This window comes from Colobus angolensis, unplaced genomic scaffold (genome assembly GCF_000951035.1).
Source record: "Colobus angolensis palliatus isolate OR3802 unplaced genomic scaffold, Cang.pa_1.0 Scaffold231, whole genome shotgun sequence".
NCBI classification, from domain to species: domain Eukaryota; kingdom Metazoa; phylum Chordata; class Mammalia; order Primates; family Cercopithecidae; genus Colobus; species Colobus angolensis.
Genome location: NW_012115500.1, coordinates 175839 through 189150, shown reverse-complemented (window position 1 = coordinate 189150; position 13312 = coordinate 175839). Strand labels below are relative to the sequence as shown.

The 13312-nt window shown below is 39.3% G+C and overlaps 1 protein-coding gene across 2 annotated transcripts in view; it reads right to left on the bottom strand.

Moving 5' to 3' along the window:
* The window catches only part of KCNQ5 (potassium channel, voltage gated KQT-like subfamily Q, member 5), a 561810-nt gene extending 548498 nt beyond the window's left edge, over window positions 1–13312 (bottom strand). The window contains exon 1 of one of the 2 annotated variants that reach the window (XM_011944426.1): window positions 13139–13312. Coding sequence is in view for 1 of the 2 variants with exons in the window: in XM_011944425.1 (XP_011799815.1) it covers window positions 13139–13278 (140 nt within the window). In the remaining variant the exon portion in view is untranslated. The remainder of the gene's footprint in view (window positions 1–13138) is intronic. The other variant, XM_011944425.1, reaches the window with a different exon arrangement.

Genomic DNA, 13312 nt, shown 5'->3' with positions numbered 1-13312 from the left:
ATTTAGTTTAACTAGTTTAATTACCACTGTTTAGAAATTACTATGATCAGTGGGAACTCCTGTGTTTGGTCTCAGTGTGGGAATGCCCTGAGCAGAACGCCCACTTGCACAGGCAGCTGAACGCTGAGCTCCAAAGTTTCCCAAGGGGTCAAGAGAACTGGCAATCAGCAGTTCTGTACATGGTGATCCTGGAGTTTACCTTGTAAATCCCTTCAAAAGGAGCAATAGCTAAATGCCACTGGAGAAAGGTCAACCTTTGCTTTTATCCTAAGTCAATTCAGAGAGATGGTTTTTGAGGCTTAGTAAATAGTAAACGAATATCCTTCTAGATAAAAATTTCTTGAGGGAATATGCTATGTCTTATTTATGTTAAGCCCTATAGTTCCTACTCTAGGGCCTTACACTTAGCAAGAGGTCAGGTTATTAAACAAACACTGAAGAATTATATCCTAATTTTATAAACCAGAAAGTTGAGAAATGTAGCCAATGACTCAAAACATGGGGAGAAGAATCTAAATTCTCAACTCCATCCAATCCTCCTAGATTCATTCAGGTGTGAGAGAAAACAGGTTTAGAGAAATAGAAGCCTTAAACTTGTTTTCCATTCTAGAAAAGGTTATGAGAATCGCTTTAACAAGGCCTATGCTTTGGAAAAATTTTCAACCAGAAAAAAATGCAGGTAGTTTTCTATCTCCTATGTACTCCTATGATACATTTGCATTTTGAGGCCGTGCTTTAACCTCTCAATAAAACAGAAAAAGTACAGCTCTGTGATGCCAGATTATAGATCTATTCTTGGCTCACTGAGTAAAGAAACTCCTAATGATTATAACAGCCACTGGGGTAAATATTTTTGACTGATATTTAACTATGTTACAAATATATTTGGACTTATTTATTGTATATTTTTCTATAATAATTCCACATGGCATAAAAACTAATTTCTAACTTATTTCTTAACTATATACTTCCAAAGTATATAGTCAACTTCTAAAGTAGTCAAGTTCCAAAATGGAAGGTATAATCTTTTAAAAATTATTCTGAATATCTGACTATTGCCAAATTTCAGAAATAATATATAGATATTAGAAAACTTCAGCAATTTTAAGACTTCACTCCTTATTTTCTAAGAAATTTGAGCATAACTAAAACCCCAAGAAAAATAGAGTTCTCCCCTTATACTTTTAAAATCCACATTTTCTACAAGTCTCTATTAATTACCATAGAGCAATATGTAGATTAGGTACCCAGTCTACTTAGGCAGTACACTCTTAGAGCATGTAATTAGAAATTCAATGCGTCTCTTAAGAACAGACAGCTTTTGGAGGAAGAAAAAGCAACATTTTGTACAAAGAAATGGGGAGAAACACCATTCCAGAAAGGCAGAAGCACAGAAAGAAAGGAAAAAAAAAAATTCCTTGATACTAGGTTATAAGGAATTTAAACTATAATTCATTTATTCAACAAACATTTATTGTGCATACACTATATTGCTAAGAGCTATACAAGACCCCAAAGTAGTTTTTGTAATGACTCTACCCATCTGATATGAGGAGCCCTGAGCCCACACATACCATCCACAATCAAGATTATAGCGGCCTAAGCTCTTTAGTTTAATTAGACTTGTCAATTCTTGGTTTTGCTTCAGTTGCTTTTGGGGACTTAGTCAAAAATTCTTTGCCAAGGCTGATGTTGAGAAAACTATTTCTTAGGTTTTCTTCTAGGATTTTTCTAGTTTGCAGTCTTATATTTAAGTCTTTAATCCAACTTGAGATAATTTCATATATGGTGAAAGGTAGGGGTCCAGTTTCATTCTTCTGCATATGGCTAGCCAGTTATCCCAGCACCATTTATTGAACAGGTAGACCTTTCCCCATTACTTGCTTTTGTTGGCCTTGTTGAAGATCAGATCGTAAGTGTGCCACTTTATTTCTGAGTTTTCTATTCTGTTCCATTGGTCTATGTGTCTGTTTTTGTACGAGTACCACACTGTTTTGGTTGGTATAGCCTTTTATAGTTTCAAGTCAGAGAGTGATGACTCCAGTTTTTTGTTTGTTTGTTTGTTTGTTTTTGTTCTTGTTTTTTGTTTTTGTTGTTGTTGTTTTGCTTAGGATTGCTTTGGCTATTTGGGTTCTTTTCTGGTTCCATATGAATGTTAGAATAGTTTTATCTAATTCTGTGAAGAATGAGGTTGTAGTTTGATAGGAATAACATTGAACCTGTAAATTGCTTTGGGCAGTGTGGCCATGTTAACAATATTGACTCTTCCAATCCATGAGCATGGAATGCTCTTCCATTTATTTGTGTCATCTTTGATTTGTAAACAGACAACTTACAAAATGGGAGAAAATATTCACAGTCTATGCATCTGACAAAGGTCTAACATCCAAAGTCTATGAACTTAAACACATCAACAAGCAAAAAACAACCCCATTAAAAAGTGGGCAAAGGATATGAACAGACACTTCTCGAAAGAAGACATATGAGCAGCCCCCAAGCATATGAAAAAATGCTCAAATCAAAACCACAGTGAGATACCATTTCATACCATCAGAATGATTATTCATAAAAAGTCAAAAAACAACAGATGCTGGTGAGACTACAGAGAAGAGGGACCACTTATACACTGTTAGTGGGAATGTAAATTAGTTGAGCCGTTGTGGAAAGCAGTTTGGAGATTTCTCAAAGAACTTAAAACAGAACTACCATTTCACTCAGCAATCCCATTACTGGGTATATACCCAAAGGAAACAGACCGACCATTACACCGAAAAGACACACACACTCATATGTTCATTGCCATGCTGCTCACAATAGCAAAGACATGGAATCAACCTAGGTGCCTATCAATGGTGGATTGGATTAAAAAAAAATGGTACATATACACCATAGAATTCTATGCAGCCATTAAAAAGAATGAAACCATGTCCTTTGCAGCAACATGGATGTAGCTGGAAGCCATAGTCCTAAGCGAATTAATGGAAGAAAAGAAAACCAAGTACCACATGTTCTCACTTATAAGTGTGAGATAAATACCTAGCACATATAGACATAAACATGGGAACAATGCACACTTGGGACTACTAGAAGCAGGAGGAAGGGAAGAGCCACAGGTTGAATAACTACCTATTGGGTACTACGCTCACTACCTGGATGCAATATACCCATGTAACAAACCTGCACAAGTACGCCCTTTATCTAAAATAAAAGTCGATTTTTTAAAAAAAGAAAAAAACCTGGCCAGGCGCAGTGGCTCACGCCTGTAATCCCAGCACTTTGGGACGCCGAGGAGGGCGGATAACGAGGTCAGGAGATCGAGACCATCCTGGCTAAAACGATGAAACTCCGTCTCTACTAAAAATACAAAAACAAAATTAGCCCGGCATGGTGGTGGGCGTCTGTAGTCCCAGCTACTCGGGAGGCTGAGGCAGGAGAATGGCGTGAACCCGGGAGGCGGAGCTTGCAGTGAGCCGAGATCGCGCCACTGCACTCCAGCCTGGGCGACAGAGCAAGACTCGGGACTCATCTCAAAAAAAGAGGAAGAAAGAAGAAAGAAGAAGGAGGAGGAGGAGGAAGAGGAGGAGGGGGGGAGGAGGAGGAGGAGGGGGGAAGGGGAGGAAGAGGAGGAGGAGGAGGGGGAGGGAGAGGAGGAGGAGGAAGAGGAAGAAGAAGAAAAAGAAAAAATCTAACAGGCAAAGTAAAGGAAATAAAATATAGTGGCTAAGCATGTGTGGCTCTCAGCCAACCTGCCTTGGTTCAAAGCCCTGTTCTGCTATTAACTCAGTAGCTGACTTTGGACAAGTTACTAAACCGCCCCCTACTTTGGTATTCTGGTTTGGGAGATTATAAAAATGGAGGGAGATTATAACACTAATATTACTTATTGGGGTTATTTTGAGGAATAAAAGAATTAATGTGCATAAAGCATTTAGAAAAATGTCCAGCACATAATCAATAATTAAAATGACTATTATTTGTGATAAAAAAATCTTCTTCTCTATGACTTTATTCTCTCTTGATTTTCCTTTTAGCCTTGTATTTCCTTGTAGCTAGTGTCCAATCTCCCTTTTATTCTTGCCAAACTAACTGAACATATGGCCTAAATATGCTGTTTCCTCTCCTCACTTCTGATTCATTTCTCAGCTAACAGCAATCTGCCTCTGCCCTCACTGCTTCACTGAAGGTTAACACTGATGAGGTTATAAAATCACTGAAGAATTCCACATTGCCAGATTCAACGGTAATTTCTGATAGGTCTTTATCTTACTGAACCACTCTCTACATTTCAGACCCTTAGTTTCCACAGCCTTGAACATCTTTTTGTCTAGTGTTTCCTTACAGCCTGTCATTCCTTGTTTCCTTTGCTCATCAATTAAATGTTGGTATTCTCCAGATTTCCATCCTTGACCGCCTACCCTTAATCTTTATTTGCTTTCCTCATGATTTTAACTCTTGTCTGTATTTTTATGTCTTTTAAATCATCATCCAAGAGCTACTGTATATTTATAGTTGGAATTCCCACAGGCACTGAAAGCTCAGCATTTCCAAAGCTAAACTCATTGTATCACCCCTGCAATTCGCCAACCTGTTGTTCCACCTGTATTGAGTTCAGTTAATAGCACCACTATTTATCCAACCACCTAATCCAATAATCTGGAAATAACAAATCTATATCTTTTAATCTTCCACATTCAGTCATTCACTAACACATTTCAACTCTATTGTCATACTTTTCCCCCATCTTCACTACCACTGCCCCAGTCTAAGTCCTAATTGTCTCTTGCTTAAGTTGGAACAACAGTTTTAAAATTTAACCTCTACCTCCAGTTTTGTCTCCCTCAAGTCATCACTGATAGAACTAGTAGAGTGACCAATCTAAAATGGAAATCCAATGACATTACCTGCCTAAATCCTATCTTCCTCAAAGATTGTCCATCACATAGAGGATAAAATCCTAGACCTTTATCATATAAATACAGCCTTCTACCACATTGTGTCTGTTTTCCCTCTAGTTTCAATGACAGCCACCATGCTAAGTGTGAATATGTATATATTAAACATTATGTACACATATACAATCCATATAATATCATAACACCTTGAAGTAATATTTTATTCCTATTTTATAGATTAAGAAACTGTTACTGATATTTTCTAGATTAAGAAACTGGTACCTGTATGGTAAAAGTAATGTTGATCATTAAATCTAAATCTCTCATATTCTCCAGTGGATTTATTTGAGGTCAGGTCCACATTGTTCCTTTCTTTGAAGCACCAGCATCCAGCACATTGCCTGGCACACACAATGGCTGTTAATCAAATGTTAAACTAAATTGACTGTTTAAAAAGAGAAGTGATGGATTATAACATTATCATTAGATTATGCAGCCACTGACTGAAGAAGGAATAGGGATTCTAGAATTACCTCACAGGTACAATAAATGACAACAATGACCACTATGACTGAGTTTGTAAAAAGTGTATATCTCTTCATCATGTAAAAATTCAATGATCTTTCAAATTATGAGATAAGCTCTATATTATCAAGAGTAAATTTAACATTCTTTTCATTTCTAAATTGCATTTTATTCCAGTGTCTTTTACTTTTAGAGGATCAAAACAAAGGGAAATAGACATATTTGCACTAACGCATATTCTCTGCTAAAAGATACAGTATGTATGTGCTCATGTTGCACTTGTATTTGTATGAGTATGAAATATATATGCACAATACACAAATGTATATGATGAAAAACTTCAAGCTATTTTTAAGTTTAGAAATTGATGACTTTAATAACATTTAGGAAGCTCGTTCTTCAGACACACTGATTGCAAAGGATTGAAAGATCACCTGAAACCCTGAGACCATTAAAGAATTTCATTAATTATGAAAAAAAATACAGATGTGTGGCCAATCTTTCTCTCAGGTTGCAACCAAATAAAACTTCAAATAACGCACTCATAACTGGCTGAAGGAAAAGGAAATTAAAATGAAAACACATACATATTAAACATAACTATGAGCTGTGGCTGTTCAACAATTGGGCTTCAAGTAGTTTCACACCATTGGGCCAGGATAAAACATGCTCTGCTGGCATTTTCGTCTGCCAAAATAGCCATTTGCAATTAAAAATTAAAACTGGCACTACTTCTTTGCAAGCAGTTTTCAGAAGGCTGCTGGCTATCTTTCTTGTTTATAGTTTTTTTTGTATCAGTCCTTCATTTCATTTTGAAATACCCTTTTCATTTTTTTCCTTTTAGGCTATCATATTCCAAGTACTAATATTTTAACATTTTTCAGCATTTCTAATTGTAATATGGTCCTCAAGTACAATAGCATCGTTTAGATTTCTAAAGACTGATTAGAAGAGTACGGAAGATTTTATATATCAGCACAATATAAAGTAGTATAACTTCTGCGAGGCCTCTGTAGACTTAAGAGAAATCAGTGATTTTTTTAAAGGGATGCAGGAGCAAAAAGAATATGTAAACATCAGTCTCTACAGACATAAACTTAATTCAGAATAGAATATATATGTAAGTAGTAAAGTAATTCATTAGGTCTAATTGAGTCTGACACATAGAATGGCCAACAGAGTAAAATTCCATCTTCCACAAGGGAACTAATAGTATATTTTGGAGATCTGGGGTGTCAGTAAATGAATCAGCATGTATGCATGGAGCATCTTTTATGTGACAGGCAGTGTTCTGGGTGCTGGTGATATAATGGTGAATAAGACAGAAACCCCTGCCTTTAAAGAATTGGGGGTCAGGGAGGAGACAAGCAATAAACAGATCCTCCTCCAAGCAGAGGAGGAGTGATGTATTCTGCTAAGTCTTTAGAAAGATCACTGTGGGCCAGGTGCTGTGGCTCATGCCTGTAATCCCAGCATTTTGGGAGGCTGAAGTGGGCAGATCACTTGAGGTCAGGAGTATGAGACCAGCCTGGCCAACATAGCGAAACCCCGTCTCTACTAAAAACGCAAAAACAATTAGCCAGGTATGGTGGTGCAAGTCTGTAATCCCAGCTACTCAGGAGGCTGAGACAGCAAAATCACTTGAACTCGGGAAGCTGAGGTTGCAGTGAGCTGAGATCGCACCACTGCACCCCAGCCTGGGCAACAGACTGAGGCTCCATCTCAAACAAACAAAAAGAAAGAAAGAAAGATAACTTTGGCTACTACGTAGCACAGAGACCTTGGGGATTTAGGAATTAAGTTAAAGCAACTAGTTAAGAGGCAACCCTCAAGCTCACAGAAGAGGAAGGGAAATGATAAAAAGATCAGGTTACTTCTTATTCCAAATACTCCTGCTCTTTTATGATAGTATTTTAGACTCTCTACAGTATCCTCCACCATCTCGGATCACAGACACGATTGTGCCCATATCACAGATGAAGATTTGGAGACCCAGAAGTGTGAGATGACTTACAGAATTAATTAGTGGCAAAACTGCAAGCAAAGCACTAATCTCCTACTTCCAGTCCCTTTTAAATGAATCATCAGTGTCTTACTTCTAAGAAAACTGAAAAGACTTGGTAGTTCTTTCAGCTTCGGCTCACCCTGAAGCTCCTCTGTGGAAGGCTTATAAGGAAAATTATTTACTTACTCAATTAAGCAAGCATTTATGGAGGGTCTACTAGACATGAGGCACCTTGTTAGGCACTTAATATTTAGAAATAAGTAGAAATTTCACTATATGGATGCTCGCTTTCATGTGGGAGAGACAGACCAAGCAGCCTATGATGACAGTACAATGGGGGAAGCACCCTTATGATGACATTGATAGAGTGCCATGGAACCTGAAACAAGGGGCACTTAACTCATCCTGGCAGAGTGAAGGGAACCGTTTGGAAATATGCCCAAGAGGAAGTGATCTTTGAACTGTACTTTGAAGAAACATTAGGAGTTTAATAGCAAGGGTGAAAGATGTGGGGAGAATCCAAGAAAACAGCATGAGCAAACACATGGTGGTGAGACACAGGGTGGAGCAGTACAGTAAGGGTGGGGTTTAGAGTGCATATTAGAGGGGAGTAGTTACATAGGAGTCTATGCCCTGAGGGTCTTGTGTGAACTCTTCCAAGGAATCTGGAATCTAACCTACACTACTGTGTCCATTTTCCCAAGTCTTAACCACTCCTCAGTCCACTTGAATCATATTTATGACCCTTAGCACCCCACTGAGGCTGCAGCAGCAAAGGCCACCAGTGACCTCCTTCATAAGAAATCCAATGAAATCTTACCTAACTTTTCTAGTTCTTTCTGCAGCACTGGAAACTGCTGGCCATAACCTTTTTTCCATATGCATCTTCCTTTACTTTCATGAAAATAAGATCCCCTGGATTTTCCCTTGGCCTTTGTGTTCTTCCCAGGTTCTTCCATTGGTTCTTACTTTTTCATCCACTGCTTGGTGTTGGTGTTCCTCAGTCTCTGGCCTCCACTATGCCCTCATTCACTCTATACATTCTTTGGACTATCTCATTTTTTCTACTCATTGCTTTAATTACCACAAAACTGACAGAGGCTTTCAAAGCTAAATATCTGGTTAGATATTTAGATTAAACTCCAGATTTGTAAATGAATCCATTCCTTCAAAAATATTTTATTGAGTGTTCTCTATGTGCCAGAAATAGTTCTGATTGCTGATCCAACATGGTTGGAAATAGACTGTGCCTCGTTCACTGCTATGTTCCCACCACTTACAATCTCCACCCGAATGACTCACAAACATCTAAAACCCAACATGTTCAAATCTAAACCCATTATATTCACCAGAATATGTGCCCTTCACTCTTTGTCCCATATATTAGTGAACGGCACTTCCATTCCTCAAATCAACCAAGTCAGAATCATCTTCCTCACACCACATGTCAGACTGGTGAAAACAATCTGCAAATTTTATCTCCTTAACATTTCTTTGGTTAAACTCCTCCTTCTCATCTCCACAGTTACTGCCTTAGTTCCTTAGGAAATCATCTCTCATCTTTCTAGTATGATCCACAGCATATAGTAGATAGTCAACAGACATTCACAGAATAAGTGTATGAATAAATGAACACAACAATTAATGGAAAACTCACACAATTGTTATCATCTCCCTATAGGCCATATTGACTCCATTTTGCACTCCGATTTATTTACTGAACTAATGAAAGGCAGATCTTTCCAAAATTTATATCTGATTATGTCATTCCCCTGATTATCACCATTCAATGACCACTACTGCCTACAGGATAAATACCAGATTCTATGGTCAGCATCTGAAGCTGTCCAAGAGATTGGTTACTTGCCTTTTGCTTTATCTTCTTTTCTTGTGGCTTTCTTCACCCTGAGAATACTTAACAGCACCTAGAATTACTGTGCTGATTCACAACCCCATATCTTTACTCAAGCTGTTTTCTCTGTCAAGATTGTTCATTCCCTCCTGCTGTGCCCACCTGAAAATTAACTACTCATGTGTGGAAACTCAGCTTACACCTCACTTCCCCTTTGAAGCCTGTGCTGACATTTCTGCCCAGGCTTCACTTCGTAACCTCTCTTTCTAAGCACACCAATAACATTGTTTCACACTTGTTCGCAGGCTTGTAGTAGTCCTTTGCTGGAGTCTTTTCCTTCCTCCAGAGTGGAGGCCTTTGCCTTGTTAATTTGGGAATTAGCACATATTACACACTCCAATACTTGTAGATGGATAAATAGATGAAGGAGTAGGTGATGAGAGTCATGGAAATATTTTAGGCAAGGGGATGATATGATAAAGTTTGCATTTTACGAACAATACTATGATGTTAGAGCAGAGAGAAAGCTGAGAACAGAAGCCAGATGATCAGGCAGGAGAATATTACAAACCATCCATTGGAGAGGTAAGAAACAGAATGGAATAGAAGTAGTAAAGAAGAAAAGGGAATGTATTTGAAAAATACCTATAAAGTAAACAAACAGTATTTAATGACCATTTGCCTGACCAGAGGGAGTAACTATGAGAAAAAGGTTGACTTCAGAGCTCCTAGCTTGGGTGACTTCTTCTTGTCTCCTTGTTTAATATCTATAAATTTGCACCCATAGCATTAAGTCGGACAAAGATATATTAGGCAAAGTGATCAATTACATGTATCTACAACACCATTTCCCATGTAATTTCGCAGAACCACATTTGCTGCATCAGTGCAAATTTATATACGAAGCCCCATCCTGTGTTCCTCTACTACCCTCATTATTCTTCAAAATTTTCCCTAAACAAGGAGGAATTAAAAAGGGACAAACAACATTCGAGGCAATGAGTCACCTCATGTTTGAACAGCACACTAGTAAAATGAAGAAAAGTTGAAGACAGGAAATATGGCTGTCAGGTAAATCCTAAAGAACGGTAAGGGCAAGGATCTCCTAATCCCCACTAATTTAAAAAGTTTAAGGGAAAGTATTTGAAGTAGGTCATCCCTTGCCCTGTCCAGTCATCCTATCAATAGGCTAGGATATGTACTCTTGAAAAGACATTTTATACCCCTAAAATACCATTATAATAATTATTTTTGCATAAATAATAGAAATTTATATTTACCTCAAGTATAACTTTAAACATGCTTTTCTTGTTTCTTGGCAGTGAAAGCACTGGTCGACCAAGTAAATTCATCCCTGAAGTACCTCATTAATCACAGTGCACTTGTTCTTGGCAAGAACCTTAATATGCTACAAAAACTGTTATTAAAGTAAGATTTGGGGATTCCCAGACTGACAAGGAATTAGTTAATTACACCTCTCTTGAAATTATTTTCTTGGGGTCTAGTTAAACTTACAGCATAAAGCAACTTCGATAAATGAATGTAATGCGTAAAGTCTGGCTATTCTAAAGCTCATTTAAAATCACAAGCAGCAACTGCCAAAGATGGCCTCTTTCCCCAGGGTCTGCTTAGTTGTGCACAGTCCTCCCAGAAGATAATACTATCCATTCCCTCTTTGTGCTAATGTGGATCTAGCACCCCTATCTAATTGCTGAGGCATTACAGTTTCAGACTCCAAAATATATAATGCAAAACTTCACATTACATCTATTAAGGACATAATTTATTTCCTGTCAGAAGTACACAACCTTGAACCTTTGGAAAAATCATTTATCAATGTTTTAAAATTCTGTAAGCCCATACAAACCTGTTAACACCAACATATGGAAAAGAAAATGTTGCGTTGCAAGTTCCCATTCATGTTCAAGAACAAGTTAGGAGATGCAAAGTATGTGCACCAATCAAGGCTTTCTTTAACTCTCTCTGAATATACAATGCATAATATACCAAAAATGAAAGTCTAGAAATGGTATCATACTTAAAATTCAAAGCCATACATATTTTAAGCATACAGTTGTAAAGAAAAAATCATAATCTATACAGTACATATTTGCTACCAAATTGAGCATCATAATTGCTAAATTATTTCAGTATATTCTGACAGGTCAAAATAATTTACCAGGCTTATTAAGTAATATGTTTAATTATATATCAGTTCAGAGGAGATTAATATGAAAAGTGTCAGTAGCATTTCTCTATCATTATCCTAACCACATTTAAATAAATGTGAATCTTACATAAAAGTTATACTTTTTGATGTAATACTGATGCAACACAACCGTTCTCTTTGTGTGCATTGTAAAACGGAAAGTTGGCTGGAATATTCCGCCTAATGCTACATGTTCACATCAATCAGAAACTGTAAAATTTTCCAGATACCAGAGACCCACAGATTGTAGACTCCACCAATTTCCTGACTCCTATGTGGTCGAATTCCAGGTTCAACTAGTTACAAAACCAGCCCTTCTTCCACGTTATTTCAAAACACGTTTCTGGTGTTGATGCTAATTCTACACCCCCGGAGAGAGTTATGTATGGATGACACAACTTATCTCTAAAAGAAACCTAGTCCGTGTGCTCAAAACTTATTTTACTAGGAAACAAGGAATGTATCAGCGAGTATCTGCAACTTTCTCTACTGGTCTTCTAAGGTTGATGTCTTTATATTTCATCTTAACAAAAAAGAAGCTGAAATAATGATACTAAAAAGAGAGGAAGCAAAAGGAGAAGAGGAAGAAAAAAAGAATTAGACATGAGGTAACATTATAAAAACAACCTTAAAATGCCCAGATAAACGTGGCTCTAATAGGAGACTGAATGAATGGACTTTGTGGGAAAAACAGTAGTAAACTTTAAAGCCACTGAAAGGTTTTAAATGCCTAAGGGAAAAATAAACATTTGCTTCCAATCATTTTCTCATTAAGCATTCTCTGCTAGATGGAGAAGGCTTACTTAAAACACACACACACACACACACACACACACACACACACACACACTTTGACTCCGCGCCACAAATGGGGACTTAATCCACTGCCTGATTTCTGTCCGAGGCGACCCATTTGCGCTTCTGCTATCGCACCTCTGCCCGCGTTCCTGCGCCCCAGGTTCCCAGCTGCCTCCCTGCCCGCTGCAGCGCGGGAGCCTTGCTTCGCCTGGCCTGCTAGCCTCCTCTAGACCTTGGCTACCTTCTCCGTGGCAGTGAAGGGCTACATGCACTGACAGATTTTCCGTTGGTGGTGGCTGGGTGGTGGCGAGGCGTGTTTCCGGGCGCACTTAAAACCTAGCAGCTCTCTCCACCAAGTAGCAGCTTCCCCTATTCCGCCCCTAGGACTGAGGACCTAGCCCTCGGCGCCCCCTCACTCCTCCTGGTCCTACCCAGCCATCACCTCCTAATCTCCCCAATGTACTCTCAAGCCTCACACGGGCGCCTGTCCTCCCTTTGCATTCCCTAGCTCCCGGGCGCCCCGTTCGGTTGAAGTTTACGTATCTTGGGACCTAATTGCTCCCAATTATCCGCGCAGCCTAAGTCCCGCGTCTGTCTGGCTCCCACCCCAGGAGCCTGAAGCTACCGGGCAGTTCATTGGGTGTCCTCGGGGAAATGGTTCAAGCTGTAGAGATGGGAGAAGTGGGGCTGGGGGAAGGGAGAGGCTTCAGAAGGAAGACCACGAACACGTGCGAAGAAATAAAAGCCACCACGTGTGCACGCGCGCGGGGCCCAAGGGCGCGAGCGCGGAGCACGCCCCAGGGGTCCAGGGACAGTGGTCCCCTGGAGCGGGCATAGCAGGGGGCGCGGGTACTCACACGAAAGCGTGGTAGATGAACGCCCAGCCGCGGGGTCTCTCCAGCACGTTGTACAGGTAGTTCTGCACCCGCCGGTACTTGACGTTGCGCCGGCAGCTCTGGCTACTCGTGTAAGAGAGCGGCTTCCCCAGCAGGCTCATCCGGGCCCCCTGCTTGCCCCGGCGGCTCTCCCTC